General features: G+C 37.9%; 1 protein-coding gene across 4 annotated transcripts in view; it reads right to left on the reverse strand.

Annotated features, from left to right (window-relative positions):
- The window catches only part of NPAS3 (neuronal PAS domain protein 3), a 631,291-nt gene that overhangs the window by 193,754 nt on the left and 418,931 nt on the right, over window positions 1–18,606 (reverse strand). For all 4 annotated transcript variants that reach the window (XM_064512370.1, XM_064512369.1, XM_064512372.1 and 1 more), the window contains one exon: window positions 3,767–3,856. In XM_064512370.1, the coding sequence (XP_064368440.1) occupies window positions 3,767–3,856 (90 nt within the window). The remainder of the gene's footprint in view (window positions 1–3,766; window positions 3,857–18,606) is intronic.

The raw sequence follows: 18,606 nt of genomic DNA on the forward strand, positions 1-18,606 counted from the left end.
AATTTTATCCTTTGTTCTGGATGGGTTTTTCTCCCCGATTGTTACTATTTCTGCTTCAGTGCATTGTTGGCCTAAGTATCAAATGAAGCTATGCAAAAGAACCGAAATCCCTTAAGTAAGCATTTACGTTGACTTCTCAGTGCCTTTCAATGTTCACATGTGGTGACTGATTTCAGAGGTTCACTTTTGAAATCTCATCCCATTTCTTAAAGGAAATCAGGAACTGGGTATTTTTAAAAGATTGCAGTTAGCCCGATATCAAAAACTACCTGCTGGCTTGAAAATGGCAGCGGCTGGATGGAGACACAGGCACAGACCATTCCTGCCTCACCACAGAGGTGCAGCGCGCCAGTGCAAAAAGCTGTTTGTATTTGCTGCGCTGGCACCAGGCTAAACCCCAGGGTCACAGCTCAGTTTTTCATCAGTACATGTTGTCTGGCCCAGGGAAGAAATTCAGGCTATCCTGCATGTTTTTAAACAAGCATGGGTCTTCTAACAAATACTACAGTTCCCAGAGTGACTGAATACTGTATGTTGGAGTATTGGAGCCTGCCCCAAGCATAACTGAGCTACGGCAATTTATACAGACTGAGGATATAACGGGGAGATTTTGGCTCATTTCTTTGGCCTTTATTCTCTTTCTTCTCTCACTCCTTGTTTTCAGCCAACACAGGGTCTTTCTGTCTACTTAAAACATGTATTTGTGTTCTCTGAAACTGCTCTGATTCTGATTCCACAGTGAAGTGCTCTGGAAGAGCATCCTAAAATCCATGTCTTCCAAACTGACTTAAAATTCTTGCTTTGCACTAGCTAGAAGATAAAGTGCTCAAAACATATATATTTATGGGTGTCTCCAAATGCAAGGTACATCCATTGTAATGTCGAAAGAGTACTTATTGTAATTTTTATTCACTGTTCAAATACTGCTAGTTTTGCCACAAGTAACTTTATTATCATCATTGCCAGACTACCTCCAGAGACATTTGTTTCATCAGATTTCTTTACCATTATCCTTGCAACTATCTTAGAAAATCAGCATCCATTTGTTTTGTACCACTGGCTCTCAAAGTTCAGAAAAGAGAAAAATTGGATCCAGTGAAAAACTCTGCTTTCACCTGCTACATTTGGGTACAAGGACTATTTTCCCTCAGCCGGGAGACATAAGATTTTTTTTCTTTGGTAAGTACAAAATAAATTGTACATCATTTCCATGCATACTAGTTAAAAAAGAGAAAACGAATGAGGATGAAGTCTCTGAGAAGTCATTAGATGACAAAGTAAGACTCTGAAGCCGGCACTGGAAGAAGATTAGTCAAATAAAAATGCTTGTAATGTACATCCTGAGGTTTTGAACTTGCAAAGCTACCTAGAAGTTGCACTCTCTCTATATATATAGTTGGGGAGTATCAGGATAGGAACGTATCAGTGTTTACCGGCAGGCGTTGCCTGCAAAGCAAGGAATGCAATACCACGTGTATCACATACCACTGTTCCAGAAATTCAGATTTCATGAGCTTTTTAAGATTGTTACAGTGGAAAGAGTAGCATTTCCATGTATAGTTTTAGAAATGGTTTTAGGGATATTTTTGCTAATGTTTTCTGTAATAAATAACACTTTGAATAGTAACATAGTGTCAGGAGCTCCAGCATTCCTTTTGCCATTGCTAGAGACCTAGCTATATAATAGTATACCAAGAGAACAATACATAAACAAATACAAATACACTAAGCTTGAGAAATACAAAGTATCTCCATAAAGACAGAACAGTGAGAATCAGAGATGTTTCAGTGGATGTCAGCAGATGTCACCTATAACTATATTAAAATACATAGACCTGGTCCTGATTTTTCGTTAGTTTTTCCATCAATCACTTCTGCAGTGAATACAAAGAGATGTTTGTACTGATACCTCAAATACTGTAACATGCACACATAATTGTTTTATTTGAGCCCTTGCTCGAAATATATATGGGGATAAAGATGAAGTGTAAAGCCTCAACAACACAATATAAGTTTAGAGTAAGGAAAGATTTACCAACTACTACAGCTAAAAAGACAGTGCAAGAAAATGCTTTTAACGGGAGACTAGCATAGGGTTAAAGCCAAATTTTTCTTGAACAGATGATATTTCAGATGGCCACACTATTCCAGATGCATCAATTTCCTTGAAAATCCAATCCATATACGTGCATATGCTGTGCTGGCAGGAGGACTGACTGAAATGGCCAAAACCCAAGAGCTAATATTCTTTTGGCCAGAATAATGCAATTATTATTTTCCTAGCTATCAGTCTAAGCATACAGAGCCATCTGTTATGCAAAGCAAACATACACATCTCAATTACAGAAAATGCAGTTGCCTTGACAGAATTTGGATTACACCACTAACCAGGGCTGTAAAATTTGTTTTAAGCTAGTGTATAATGGATGCCTTTCAGGAGTTCCCTAATTAGCATTTACCTGCTTAAACTAATTATCCATCCTTCTTCTTTACTGGCTTATTAAACTTTGTTGGATACTATGCATAAAAAATTAATATGAGCATAAGACAATAATAAACATTAAAGTTCTGATTCTTTACTGTATTAGCAACATAGTGGCGCACCAATTGCAAAGTCTGAGATTCTTGATACTAGCTCCCAAACAGATTAAGGCAGGGATTAAAGCTTATTACAAAGCTAGGGACTTTAATGAGACACAAAAATACTGATAGGAGTGAGAAACAGCTCTGTTTCCATTTCTATCGTTTGGGTTGCTAAAGCCAGCACAAAATAACAATTACTGTACATATTACAGCCAAATGCTTGCAAGGTCTTTGAGGAGTTAATGAACACCTATTCTGATTCTCACCAGAAAATATTTAAATTTGGTCTTTTTCTGCATCAAATGTTAGCATTTTCCGCTTCATTATTGGTTGGGGTACAGCAAGACTGACGGTTTCCAGTACTAATAGTTGCAGTACAGTTCCCGATTTACAGGAGCTGAAATAAATATTATCTCAGCTTTTCTTTTTTCTCCTCAGGGTGACTGCACTGGAAGTAGATTATCCTACTCTGAAAATCATCATGCAAAATCTCGCTGCTGCATTTCTATGTCCAAGAAGAATGAACCTCTTTTACCTAAACATTTCTGAATGCAGCAGGAGTAGGAATAAACAGCAACAAGCAACTTTCTGCCACTTTTCTCCAGCCTTTTAACCTCTGAAAAACAGTTTTCAGCAATTAAACTAAAAAATCAAACTGCTATATTTAATGAAGTTGTCTTTTCATATTAGCGAACATTTGTGAAAATAGCAAAATGTGTCCTTGTTGAAACCCTCCCTGCAAGACATTTTAATGGTCTCTTTCAGCATTTCTTGACTCCAAATGACTCCCTGTCATTGTGTCAGCTCCCTGGATAATGCAGGGTACTCCATAAACATCCAGTAATAGGGCACAAGGGAAGTACTATTAGTGTGTCCCTTTCCTATCAGGTATAGAGGTTTAAAGTTCAAAACAACTGAGAAAAGAAACTTCATTTGTTCTCAATAAATTAATAATGATCCTTCGTGGCAAAAAGTTTTCAGGCCCAAGTTTATCTTATCTGAACATTCAGCACTGATAGATATGTTTTTCAATTACTTCTCAGGATGAACCACATGCAGCTTTAAATAACTAATTCAATAATCCATGCAAAATACAGAAAACAGATTATTAGTTCCTTAAGCATGATAAGCAGAAGAGTGCATCGTACACAATTATGTTCTAGAATTGAAAGCATTTACTTACTTGGGATAGGCCTAAATAGATGGAGACGGTTTCCGAAATGTACAAAAATTTTCCTTCTTGATTTAGTGCAAATACAAATCCATCCAGGGACTGCAAAGTAAGAAAAAAAAATGAATAGATTGATATAAAATACTAAACTGAATACAGAAATAGATTCAAAGTCATCACACAGCAAATTGAGGGAAACATTCTGAATTCTATAGGGATGTTTTTAATTTGAATCCTTAAGACAATTCCTTTATGTTCTATCTACATACTAACCAACACGATTTGAGTGTCTCCTAAACTCTAAGGGCTTTTTGTCATGCTTACATCTGCCATATACTATATAAAATTCATCTCATCTGCACAATAGAAGAAATATAGGAAAATAAAATATTTTTCAAATTTTTACAGGCACAAATAAATAATGAAAACAAGCCACTTTCTGAACAAAAGGTATGTAAGAAAACAAAAAAAGAAAACTACAGAATCTAAGGAGAAAATTTGCCCTTTCAAAAACTCAAAAAGAGAAAATAAAATCCTATCATCACTTGGACCACTATGGACCTTAATAATTTGTTAATTAATTGAGGATTACGCGCGTGCGTGCACACAAACACATGCACACATTTTCCTTTTGTCAGAGAATAAACAAAGCCAATCAGCAGATTACTGTCAAATATGTTTACAGCTTAGGTCTATAGAAATGTTATGAATTTCATCCCTTCTCTGTAAAACTCTAGATCAGATTTTATTCTGACAGGTTCAAGTCTTTGGATGTGGTTTCCATTGCAACTGCAAAAATCAGAATACAACTGCACAGATTAATGCATACTTTTTGAAACCTGACTTCAGTTAATAAATAAAGGACTATATTCTAAACTGATACATGGAGTAAATCACTGCACATCAGGAGGAAAATGTACCTCTAGGAGCAAGCGCAAATCTTCACTAGCAATAAACTACCTTTCGTACACTATATCTGCTTTCACTTTTATGCTTTTTATGAGGCTGATTATAGGCAAACAAGCATTTACTATTGCAAAAGTAAAAACACAGAATGATAGAGATTAGTAACGCTAATACAACTCAACATCTCTAATTCAAGCTTTGGGATAGAGGTATGTGTAAAATAAAAATGTACTATTTGAGAGATCAACATGGTTTTGGAAGAACAAGATAAGAGAGATGCACATAAATTCAGAGGAAATGATGCCAAAGTCACTGTGATCATTTCACTCCTTTTCAAATACAGAGCAGTCATTTCTGAGGCTTTTTAATTTTTTGATTCTTTTGCTTCTTGATTAATTTCTAACACGCTGCTGGTCAGAAGCTAGCTTTGGCAAGTGTTCACCCCTCTGTGATGTAGTAGGTGGTGGAATTAGTTCAAAAATCTGTGTTTTCTCAAAAGAATAAACCACACTTTGGAAAACAAACCTTCACTAGAGATACTGCATTAAAGAAAGACTCTCTAATTTATATTTATGAATTAATAAAAATGTAAATCTACATAGACTTCCTTCATGTAAAAACATTTATATTATGCAAGCCATTTATAGCCTCTTATAAATCATCATCATTTCTTTTCAAACAATTAACATCAGTTCCTTGAATTTTAACATCAATAACAGGTGGAAAATTTGGAACAGCGAAGATCAAACTTAGAACCCTACAAGGACAATCAAAACCTTTACACATTTGGTCTCCCCCACTATGTATCATTTCTTCTGCTACTATCCACTTTCCCTGTCACAGAAAGATCAGAAGGGTAAATCTTAAAAGGTCTTGGTTTAAGTCTTCCTTATGCGCTAGCCCATGTTCCTTTGAGGAAACTGGTTTAATCCTCTGTTAGGAATGACACCGAGAACGGTCACCCTGATTCGCTGGCCACCTACCCACGAGCTTGCTAGAACGCCATTCTTCACAAGCAGCAGTAATTTGCCATCCTGAATCAGACCTACGGCCCATCTGCAGCGGTTGGCTTTCCTGGATCTGACAGTGCGTACCTAGATGCCTCGAATACTGTCTGAAATATCAATAATGGCTACGTAGGTAATGACAAGCCTACTAGAAGTGTCTTTCTAATCTCAGGTTGTTACTAGTCGGCATGACCATGACAGCTGATTTTCTTTATAATTATTTTTAAAACTAGTGTGCTCAAGTCATTTTTTTATTCCCTTTTTTGGAATCCTGCTGTGTTTTTGGCTCAATAGTATCTTGATGCAAGAAGCTTCACAGATTATTTTTCTATCATGTAAAACAGTTTTCCTCTTCTCAGTTTTTAGGTAGCTAGCCTTTTAGTCTGTGTGGTCTTCATGCTCTTTCACTGGAGAAAGGGCCCATACAGTAGGAGCACATGTATAATTTGTTCTGTATTGTACACTATATTACTGCGTAATTATCTGGCGTATCTGGATAGGGTTTTCTGACAACAGCAAAAAATTATTCTGAGTTAATGATGGCTTTCCTGCTTATTTTCTAAGCAAGCACCATCTTATTCAGGACCTCAGACTTCTTAATAAAACAAAAATCAGGAAAAATATTTTTAACACGGATTAGGCAGAAATATTTTCTCAGTGTTGTTCTTGGAATTGGCTGAAACCAGTTTTGCTAGAAAAAATATAAATAAATTAAACAGTCTCAGGTAGATATAAAAGCAAAAAGACATTTCAGCCTTCATGAATAAAATCTGGAGAAGCCACAAGCAATGGGAAAGAGTCTTAAAGTGAGAAATGCTAGACGTCTTTCACGTTACTCCCTTTTTCACTTGTGACTTGTCCATGCCACCACCTACTCTGAATCTCTCCTCCAAGTGAAACAGTTTTAACCCTTTATCCTGTTCTTTTATTCCTTTTTGGGAAGCTATGCCTTACTTTTGCCTGCTAGTTTTGCAAGGGGCACCTTAGGAGGTATCACTGATGGACAGGCAGGGCCAGTGCAGGACAGTCACAACTCCTTCAACTTCTTGTATGACTGGTCACTTCCCATGCCATAAAATTACTTCATTATGCCAACTGCGGCTACCAACTGGTGGTCACGCCTCCTTTCTCAATTTCTTTTCACTCTTTTGACTCCTTTCCTTCCTTCCTGCAGTTATGCTTGAGTGTACAAACTCACAGAATTCAGCATTTTGCTCAAGAGGGCAAAATCAGAAAGTTGATTTAGTCATACTTGAAAAAGCCTGATTATTAGCTTATGGAACAGCTAACTACTTCCACATCCAAAATGCAAAGCCATTAGAACAAAATCCCAGAGAAGTAAGCTCACGCTCTAATAGTAAAGAAAAATGACAATAAAAATACAATGAGAAATAGCCAGCTTTCAACACAAGGCAGTTGCACCACCAATGTGAAAGAGCTGAGATGAACCAAACACCCAGACACTTCTGTGCCAATGTTGTTGTTCCTTATACAGGTCAAACAGTAGTTCTGAAGGACTGCCTCATTCGTTATTCATAGGTATTATTTATGAATATTTATTATTTAAGTAATGCATGTTGAAATTTTTCAATTTTTCATAAAGCGTCTGTCCTTTGTGCATGTCAAGAGAGCAACAGACTTCAGACAAAGGTGGCAGGGAATGTAACAAAGGTATGGTGAGGAACAGTACAGGATACGATTGTATACTGCCTATTTACAGTCAATTCTGTATGAATGAGGAGAACACTTTGGAACTATTATTTGCATTGCAGATGTAAAACTAACGACATGATAAATGCGAGAAAAGTGCTGGATTTAGTCAGCTTCCAAATCTCTCTTTTACAATGAGTGCCATGGTGTTATTTCCAGCCAGGATTTTTAAACAGTTTCACTACAGTTCAAAGGCAAATAGGATTTGTGTTTCAGATTTTCCAGTTATCATCAACGATAATAAAGAAATAGGGCTTGCAAAGGTCACCGATATTTCATAAAATTTCATAAAATGCCCTATTTTCATTGAAGGAGAGGCCATGAAGATCAAGGTAGAGCATCTTCTGTCAGCAAAGTATCTGGAGTTCATTTCTTTTTTATTTTTATAAGTGAAGTCGGCTGTCATAAACCCCGTCCCATCCCGTCTAGTGTGGCTCCTTGAGAATGGTCAGCGTGACCCCACCTGCCAGTCCTGGGCACAGGTCCACTTAAGGAAGACTGGCACCTTCCTGTTTAAGCCTACGCTTACTGGTTATGTGCAAAATGTGATTAAAGCTGAAGTTCCCTAGTACTTTTGATTTCAGAAAACCATTATGTATTATGCTATTTCAATCACCACAGGCTACTTTTTAATTTTTTTTTTCAAACTGCCCCACTGTTTTCAACAGGCGCCAATTAAGATTCTGAGGTCAAAGGGTTAATTACATCTTCTTACCCACTATGTAGAATTTTCTGATTATTAACCAAGGTTGGATTAAGATGAAAAAGAACCGACACAAATGTTAATGCTTGCCCCTCCTCAAGAAGATTTATCATAATACCATGCTGAAATCTATATGCGTTCTTCAAAGCAGTTAGGGAGCAGAATCTTAGAGGAAACACTAAAATAAACGTTTTAAAGACAGGCAGCCTCCGCATTATTGAGCCAGTTTTCTTATTCCTGAACACCGTTCTAAGCTAGCCAGACAGGACTGATACAAGATTTCCTTTGTCACATACCAGAAAGTCATTGCGGGAGACATGATGGAAGAGAGACTCGGATGTAAAAGTCACTTACTACAGCACCTCTGAATAATAATGCCAATAATTATAATTTATATCCTCTGACATCAGAATAATATGAAAATGTAAGGTGCAGGTTTTTAACCAAAAATACTAAGTGCTTCTTACAGTACTTGTAGGATAGTGAGGTTATTTCCTTTCAGAACATGAAACTAACTGTACCACATTGACCGAATATGCCCTAATGTATAATGCATTGTACTAAATGGATTTATATTTGTCAGAGGAATTTTGTCCCAGCTATTTTTGCATATTCCCACCACAGACAAATTTAATTCACTGTGGTCTTACCACAGTGTCCTTCTGGAGAATATCCTCATATTTCATACTATCCATGAAGTCCCTAATTCCTGCTAGTGTATTCCAGTGCCGCAAAACCCCCCTGTTACTCTGACCTAAACTCCAGTTAGAGTGAAGAATTACCAGTAGGCTAGGTTATTTTAATGACAGATTATTTTAAACTAAGCCTTCACCATCTGTTCCACCCCCTAATTATGAATGCAAAAAGAACATATTTCACAATTACATCAGTAAAAAGTAAGATATACATGATTTAAATGCATGCATGTGTTCTTTGTCCAATGCAGCATGCATCTGTGATGTTTTGCTCATAATTCAGGCTCTGATCAGGAGATAGGGGCTGAGGACGGGAATGCTCCCCCTGATAAAACAGATTAATTGATACACTAAACTTTTTCCTGGCAAACAGATCATCTTAATTAGAATTTTTTACTGTTATGACATAATGATATTATAACTGGAGCTGAGCATTAATTCGAGGACAAAACCTGCCACCAATTAGACAGTTAACATCCAATAATAGCAAAAATATTTTAGTCTGATTAAAAGACAGACAGTATGGGACAGAATTGACAGTTACCTAAGCAAATAGTCCCTCTCTCGTCATAAACACAGCAGCGCGTACTTTATTCGCTATAGCGTGGCTTAAAAAAACGTAACTTGCTAAAGATAACGAAAGAAGTGGATTTCATTTCGATGCGGTAACCATTGTTGGACTGGGTTTTAAAACGAAAGGAATACACAGCATCCGCATAGAGAGCAGGCTAACAGCAGTCGGATTCAAAGCTTCAGCGCCCACCTACTGTGCTCTCTCTATTAAGCTATCAGAGTAACATCCTCCCGCAACACCAGCAAACACACAAAAGCATAACTGCTTAGGTGGAAAATCTGACCCTGGGCTTTCACAGCTAAGTACTGTGAGACGACTGGAATGTTATTCCTGGAAACATGACTTGGTGTGTGATGTATTTGATGCACATGAATTAAAACTAACCATTAAAGTTTGGTCATTCACTCACTCACACACCTCTCTAAAAGCTTTATTCCTCCTTTTCAGAATTTTTTAATCTCTTCCAGAGAACAACAATTTCCCAAACAAAACAAAAAACCGTGGGTCTTACTGCAGTGTTCCTTGGCCTACAAGCCTGCCCTACAAGCCTTCCACCCTAGATCAGAAATCCCACCATCAGACACACAGAAAACTGTTTTCAGCTCTCATACCACTGCCATTTTTTATCACAATCCACCATAATGGTTCCATGGCTATTGACTATTATAGACTTCTTGTGAGTTAATGACATATATTTGGCAAAAAAACAACTATAGTAAAAAAGATGAGGTAGGAGGACAAGCTCAATGGATGTGGTTAGAATGGACTTTGATGCCAGCTTCCTAATTTGTCGTGTTCGTGCTCTCTGCTCGTGCGGTCAGGATGCAATTTATGACAACAAGGAGGTGCCAAAAAATAAATGTGTCAATAATAAGGAGATCTTTTTTATAGCTTGAAGCCAAGAAGCAAGAAATGAAGAATAAGCTTTACCGATTCCCCTGATGTATCTTTCTCCAGACTTACAGAATTAAGGGCGTTTATGTAACCAAAACAGGAAAAGCTTGTAGCGGCAGCTTTACCACTTGATTAAAAAAAGAGATTTTGTTCCAGATCAGGACCCGCTGCAAGTGAAGACCATAGAGGAGAAAAGTTTACAGGTAAGAATAACATCTGACAGCTGGCAACTGGGTGCTTAAGGTGTACTCCCAGATTTATCCACTGATAATAGATTAGCAAATATCAGGGACAAGCCTGAGAATTGCTGAAAGATTACAAATCTCTGAGCTGTGGGAGTTCAAGAAAAAAATCAGAGATTAAGAATTTGACTATTTTTGTATGCAAAAGCAAGAAAAGATTTTTAGGGATCTCCAGCTTGTAGACAGTAATTTAAATTTGATTCTTTTCTAGAAGGCCGCTCTATATTGCTGCCAAATCCGAAACTATCCTCACTGCACACAGAAATGGCACAATGAAAACTATCAAGACCTGCAGAAAATTTGGCATCACAGTGGGGGAAAAAGAAAAGGAATATCTTTAGATTATATTGTAATGCTGATAGAAAAGAGAGAAATAGCAAGAGACCTACTATTGTGAAAAGAAATTCCAGGACAGAGAGCTCGCACGTATTTTGTACCCTGTTTTATCAGAAGATAAATTATTTCAGCCAGACCTTTCTTATAACAGACAACTTTATCACAGCAAAAACAGAGGAAACAACAACAAAACTGAGTTAAACGATAGAACCCTGGTGATTTCTAAGTATTTCTGTGAAATCTTTTGGTCAAGTACTTATACCATTTTGCTAGATCCTACATATCTCTGCTCATTATTATGCTTATTTTTGATTAACTGATCTAAATTGCTGGGCTGAATTGCTAAAATTCTTCATGCAGGCCTTTATGTGGAAGATAACCAGAGGACCCACCTATGTGCGGCTGGGGAATTAAACTATTTGTTAGAAGTGGTCTCATGCTTCACCAGTACAGTACAGCGCTAACACAGCTGAAGTCGGCTGGCTCGGCAGGTTAATTGAACTTACGTGTTAGGCTTCCATTGTATTCAGATTTTAACAGTCCGATCACCTGCTAAAACTTCAAGCTTTTGGATGGTTTTACACCAGTGACAGTGAGGAGGCCATCTCCTCTGAGTGAAACATTTTCAAAGGTGAGCAAGTACCCAGTAAGGAGAGAAGAGCAAGTTTACCTCCTTTGCTTCCTTTGGAACAAGTGGAAGATGGTGACTGATATAGTAATCTTTTACATGGCATGCACATAATTTTATAGCAGTTTGAAAGCAAGAAGATGTTCAGTACTGTACATTCCCTCTGCGTGTATCAGTGTTTTCCAGTCTGTGGTCTGCAGACTGACTGAGGTCTTCGAACCTCAGTGGTTCCTTGTACTACCTCCTCTGACAGGGTCAGTGAAAGGTAACTGAGGAAAGTAAGCTTACTGTCAATAGACTTATATTTTCCACACAACATTTATACTACAGTGGACAATTTTGGGGGTCCACTAATATTAAAAAAATGTTAAAAACCAAGTTTCTCATTGACTAATATAATCCTTCATTGTCTATTCTTCTGCATAAACAATTTATTACTAAAATGAAAACTGATTTATATCAGCACATGCTATAATAACCGCTGTTGAAAAGGCAAGTTAAAAACTTACTGGGCAAAATATTTACCCTCTGTCTTTGTTATTCACTTGTCTGAGAGAAGCGAGATAATATACCAGCATAAAGGAAAAAGGAGAAAAAAGTACTCCTGAGGGAGGGATTCAGATCTGTCTCACTTAATTAAAATTCAATTTTGCGGGAGTTGTGTATTAAAGCACTGACCTTTCATCCTTAAGATGCCAATTCATGATGAGCTCCTAGCCTGGAATTATATAGGATCCCTAGTTTTGGCGCCAGACTGTTTGGCCAGCAGACTGTAACGCCAATAACTGCCTGCCATCTAATACAATCAACTATATCTATTTAGGATGAGAGTTATCATACAGAGATTACATTACATATCTCTTGCCCTGAGAATGGGGCCCCTTCAGGTCAGGGCTGAGCATATACCTGGCTTTGGACTGGCTGTGCTTTAGACCTACAGGATTCAACTGTCCAGTGATTTCTGCCCTTCAGTGGTAAAAACACTCATCTGCTATAAAACATTCCAACCGTATATGAATTTGTGCACAGGGCAGTGATGCCCCAAATAAAGGACTTGATACTGTGAGACCTGTACAGTATTTATTACCATGAGTGCCAAAACAGAAAAAGAAGCTGACCCAGTAATAGGAATGATGATAAACAGTGATTTTTGGCAGAATGAGGGCGAACTCTCCAGACCTGCCCCTCAGACCATGCAGCAGCAGACTCTGGGAATGTGATCTGACTGGAATGCTGTGCAGATGGAAGCATCTATATGAGCAAAATTGATTGTGGGAGTCATAAGAATTGTTGTGGATGTTAACATTTCCAAAGTTGCAAACTTTATAGCCCTTCTGCGTTGTGTATGAATATTTCAATTTATGTAAGCTCTACTCAAATTAAACACTCATTGTACAGGTATATCTGTGTATTTGGTTAGCTTTTTTTTTTAGTCTGTACAATCTGACACTATGTTAAAGTAAATGGATAAAACTGTATAAATGTTTGCTGGGCAAAAAAACTGGGTTAAAAATTACAGGGAAGAATTTGTGATACAGAGTTAATGGCACTGTTAAAATAACATCTGTACTCAATAGGTGCCCAGATGCTGCAGTGATTGATCCTGACAAGTGGCTTGCTGGAATTAGACCTCTCGCTCAGAACTGACTACATATGTTCTCGTTTGCATCACAGGATTTTACACCTACGAAACAGAGAGTCTGTGTGCGGGGACAAACAGGATGAGGGACTTACGTTTAGCATATTTAATCTATTAGATGGCAATACAGATAACCAAAATGGATCTGAATGGGAAATTGAGTTGAGTTCTTTGCCTGGCATATCATACTGATTTATACCCTTCTTGAAAGAGGAACATGTCGAGAATACCTTACAAACAAGGGAATATAGAAATAACAGGAACACAGAATACTAAAAATGAATCCAAAGTCCATTCAACCCGGTCACATTTCCAACTGTAGCCCTCAGTAGGTAAGTGGAAAAGAATAAAAGCCTGTGTTCTTATTTTCATCATCTTGCCCATGCTGTAACGTAAAGGAGACAGAACCTAGTTCTAAGCAGCTGGGAACTCCTCCAGCTGCCATTAGTCCTTGTACTAACGGGGGAGATCCACTTGCTATACCAAATCTCCCTCCACTTAGGGGAGTGTGGGGCAGTTCTACAGGTTTGAAGATCTGAAGACCCAGTCTGAAGATTTCTAGGATCCATATACAGCTGGATTAAATTAGAGCAGTCATTTGCTTCTGCAGTAAAGCCAGCACATAAAAGTCTCCAGAACCGTTAGTGTCATTTGACGTCTTAGTCCTGTGACCCTCAACAAAACAAGAATCCGGACTGCCACGAACCAGAACCTCCTAGTTCCAAAAATTTAGGTTTATATAGGCGTGAACAAACATACTTATGTCCCTTTGAGGACCAGACTGTGAAATGATTCTTCTGACTTTGAACTTGGTTTCCCATGCTTTGTATGTCTTTGTCTCTCCTCCTCCTATTAGCCTTCTAACCCACGAGTAGTTTTGCTAGGTTTGGCAGGGGTCAGAGGTCTCAGAGAAATTCCTACAGGTTTGGTGAAAACAGACTGATGATGGAGAGGAGACCCTCTGAGAGCCTCAGCAGCAGTAAAAGCTGCAGTATGATTTCCTACAGTATTAGACACCACATAATTTACATAGCAAAGAGACCTTACAAATGCCCTAAGCACAGGAAAAGCCTCAGCCAGCTTGCACTGTCTTAGACACAAAAGTCAATAAAAAGCAAGATGAAAGTCTACACAAAACTATGCTGTGCTGTTCTGGTACTCATTTGTCTCCATTTTGTGCAGCTAAAAACAGGGAACACAGGTGCACTGTGAATATGTGGGACTAACAGAAAAAATAAAAAAAATTTCCTGAAATGAGTTAGAGAACTCTATTAATAATAGAAGTATTTCAAAATTCCCCTGAAGTAATTACCCAACTTTTCTGCATTCTACACAGTAAAGTTGATACTGCTACGCTGTGTTGCAGTGCTTCCTCTCAGTGTTTTGAGGTTCGAATGCTTCACTCCACAAGCATATTTCACAAAAAGGTGGGAATGCACATTTATGTGAAAATCAATTATTCTAACAGAATTCGAGGTCTGGTCCTGAATGATGTCAGGAAATCGGCTCAGCTTGGCACCACAAAACACCATGCCTATGCTGACCTGCCACTTCTGTTTCACAGCCCGAGTATGAGTCCAGGTGAGAAGGCAGCATGTTGCTCTGCCACCAACAGGACTCTAATCCCACTCTAGACTGTGAGAAAATGCTGCTTTTCTCCCTCCCTGCCTCCCTCCTCCTTTTTTTTCCCTGAGCTCACCTCTAATGCCTGTGTAGGTAAAGATAAGTATGGATTTTGCTGTTTACCAGCTCATTGCATAAATTGAAGCATATCAACAGCACAGAGGAAATCTTTCAGTGAAGAACATTTATATTCTTTTTTTTTAAAAAACAAGTTAATATATTATAGTGGCACCTGTGACTGCTGTGATAATTAAGGGCCTATTTGTATTTCCATAATAAAATCCTACTTTCTAGGGTGGGGAGGGGTGAATGGGTTATGATTTGTCCATGTAGCACCAACAGAAGCCAGAAATGCAAGGTTTCAACCAAGAACTTTTTTTTTTTCCATTAGAAATGCAGTTTCACAGTTACCTACGCAAAAATGTTCCTCTGTCTTTTTACCACCGGGCTTTCGTGTGCAGCCACACTATGATGATATGCCCTTAAGGGGTGCCCTGGAGCAGCTGCAGCATAAAGTATCAATAACCTGCTCAAGAAAGGGTGCTCAAGATTTCCTTGACATTGCAGAGTACAGTAGCTGTCTGTTATACCAATAATCCACACACCACAGTAACTAAAGAGCCCCAAATAAGTCTTGACACCACCAACCCTAATGCTATTTATTGCACGTGTCAACAATCTGTGTGTTGTATCCTGTGTGCCAAGGAGGAACGGACACCGTTGCTCCAAACTGTTACTGTTTGGTTCAGTACAATTTGAAATAGACCTGAAGGTTAAAGTCTCTCCGATTGTGATCGAATTGCCTTCACCTCTGGAAGTGATGAATGAAAACTCCTCTTCTTGCCAAATGTTAGCACCATTTCCCCATTGATTCAGAACCATCCAGAGAAAACCATGGGAACAGTTTTAAGTATAATTTCTTCTAAATGTGATATTTCAAACACAAAGCATGAGTGTACCATCCTAGCCTTCCCTGCTTCCATTATGATATTTTTCTTCTTTCTGGCCCATTAAAAAGTCACATATCTTTGGAACTGTCTCCTGCCTCAGGCAATATCTTCTTCTAGACCCTAAGAAACACCTTACGTGTTTGTTCGGTTCTCCAAATCTCAGGCAGTTGCTTTCAGGTGTCTGGGCATCCTCACTGTGCAGTTCTACGTTCTTGCTTCTCTCAGTGCGAGGGCTAACAAGTTATCCAACTTTTCCCTGACTTCAGTGGGTCCTGTAATGTTGCATTTCACCAACTTTTCTCCCAGGTGCTGCTTATTTCCAAGTTCTATTTGTGGTGCATCAATGTAAGAACTTCTACAGCAAGTTTAACTTCAACCTTTTTGTAAACAATAAAATACAAAACAAAATTTCCTCACACATCCCTTCTCCTGTTTCAGTAGCTTCTTTTTTCCTCTATCTTCTTCCCTTTCCTTAAAACTCTGGAAACTTGCCTTTAGCCAGATTCAAACAGGCAACTAGATGCTGCCTGTGCTTTCGACAGTGCTGTGTGAGCGCTTTTCCAGCGCAGGTTCAGCTCCATCCCCTTGCCCAAAGGAGCATGCTGCCTGACACACAGCACACCAAGCAGCACAGATAGATTTCTGCCTGTAAATTTGCCATTTTAATTGGCAGCAACCCTTTCTACTTTAAATAAATAAATTTAAGTGGCCATGCTTTAATGAGTTCCGACATTTATCTGAATTTCTTCAATCTGTTTTCAGTCACTATAGTGAAAAAGAAATGGTGTTTTATCAGTTCTTCCCTGATTCTGGTTTGAAGCCAGATGGGAAAGTGCAGAAGCACACACAAAAAATAACTGCAACAGAAATATAACCAAATGTTTTCCACATCTGAGAAGATTGTTTGAGTTCTGAGTTATGGTTTAAAACTAAACAATTTTTTCAGCCTAGTACTATCTTTAGCAGGATTATGATTCAGCTTGCTAGAGGTGACTTCCTATAGTACTTAAGGCTAATAATTTTTATTTCTAAATTATGTTTTTTAACAGAGGATAGAATAAACATTCCAGACTGCTTAGATATTCAAAATGCTTTCTGACCCTAAAAGATGGACGGTCACATTGTACAAAACTTTCAAGCATCCTTGTTTTACACTGCATTGTAACTGGACATATATCTCTGACTATATTCTGTTGGAATAAAATTGACCCTCACAAGCTACCTGTGCCTTTGCCCAATCCTGCAATGAAGTCACTATCCTACCCAATGTTATCACAATCTATTATTAGAATTATTTATGAAAACTCATTTAAAATTATAAATGTAGAACTAGCATTTCCAATCAGGAACCCACAAGAAAAAGAAAATGGTTTTGGAAAGCAAACAGAAAATATGTGTATACCACAGCTATTTGAAACTAGTGTACCTGGAGTCCCAAATTTGAATATCAAATGCTGCCCACAACTATACTCCTACAGCTCTTACTGATGCCAAAACTAGTGCCTTCTAAAATATCTCACCTTTTTTACACCAAATTCTACACTTCAGTGCAGATTTTTTTTCCCTAAACCACTCTTTAATAGTAATCTGAAACCAAACCAAATCTAAAATCCTAATATCTGATAGATTTGCTTTTGACTTTATTCCAAACAAAAGGGACTTTAGGTACCTTAGTGATATGTTCATTAAAATGTGCAGACAGATCAGTAGATAGACTACAGGCATCAAAGGTAAAATAGATTAGATAAAAACAAAGAGTATGGGTGAAAATCCCTGTGGATGGCAGATCCATTGCACACATACTGTAAAGCATTCCTAGCGTCTGTGAAGGTCCACTGAAAGATTGTTATTGCTAAAAAAGAAATTCAAGCTGTAAAAATGTTGTAAAATTAACAATATGATTCAGAAAGCTATAGAGAAGAATTTAAATGCATACGAACAAGAAATCCCAGAATTTAGGCTGAAACTTTATCAAGAACAGGGTATTTCCAGAGACTAACTACCGCTACTACCATTGACCGGCAATGATTATAGTCTACACGTAACAAGCAGCAATATTTCAAAAATCACAATTATCCAACTACTTAAAAACTGTTTGCTATTACATACTAAAATGTTATGCTTTTCATATGAATAGTATCACAGCATAAACTGCTCTTGCAAGTATTACAGCTTTAAATAGCATTTACTCTTTGTAAATGCTTGTTGAACACAGCAGGTGGCAAAATGATTTAGCATCATGAACAAATATGTATGGTTGCTTGAGCCCAAATTTTAGAACAGATAAACCTATTTTCTGGCCCTTCGTTTAATGGACTAGAAATGAGCTAAAAGGCAGCTAAATCATTGCACCTATTCTAGCAACTCACTGCTTCAAGTGAACTTTCTCATATCAAGTACTGTGCTTAAAGCAACATAAAAGCAGATCACAGGTCTCACATATTCAATGAATGGCTGATCTGCAATATTTCCTCTTACAGTTTTCAAGTATGCAGCAACCTAGGATTGTGCACTGTGGAAAAAAAATACACAAAGGTAAAAGCAAGAGCACAGTGTTATGTAGTGTAAAATCAATGGACAGAGAGAGGACATTAACCAGGAGGCTAATAAAAAGATGCTGCCCTAGACAGTAACATAAAGAGCCCTGATATATCTTCCTCTTCAAAAATGCTATTCTTTATGCCAATTTCCCCTTAGCATTGCAGTAGTTTCTCTGGGTGTATACACGTCATCTTACTTTTTTTTGTCTTGTTCCAATTTTATGTTTGCATTTTATTTTCTCATTTCCTTCCTGCTACTCCCCTGTTTCTCTTTACTAGCTTGATGTTTACACAAACCTTTACTAGAATTGCAGGGTTTGGAGAGATCCCATTTTTTTTCTTTGTTGTAATGCCCACATTTTTTTCCCAGAGAAAAGATAAGTTTACCCAGAAAATAAAAAGCTA

This window comes from Dromaius novaehollandiae, chromosome 5 (assembly GCF_036370855.1).
Source record: "Dromaius novaehollandiae isolate bDroNov1 chromosome 5, bDroNov1.hap1, whole genome shotgun sequence".
Classification (NCBI taxonomy): Eukaryota; Metazoa; Chordata; class Aves; order Casuariiformes; family Dromaiidae; genus Dromaius; species Dromaius novaehollandiae.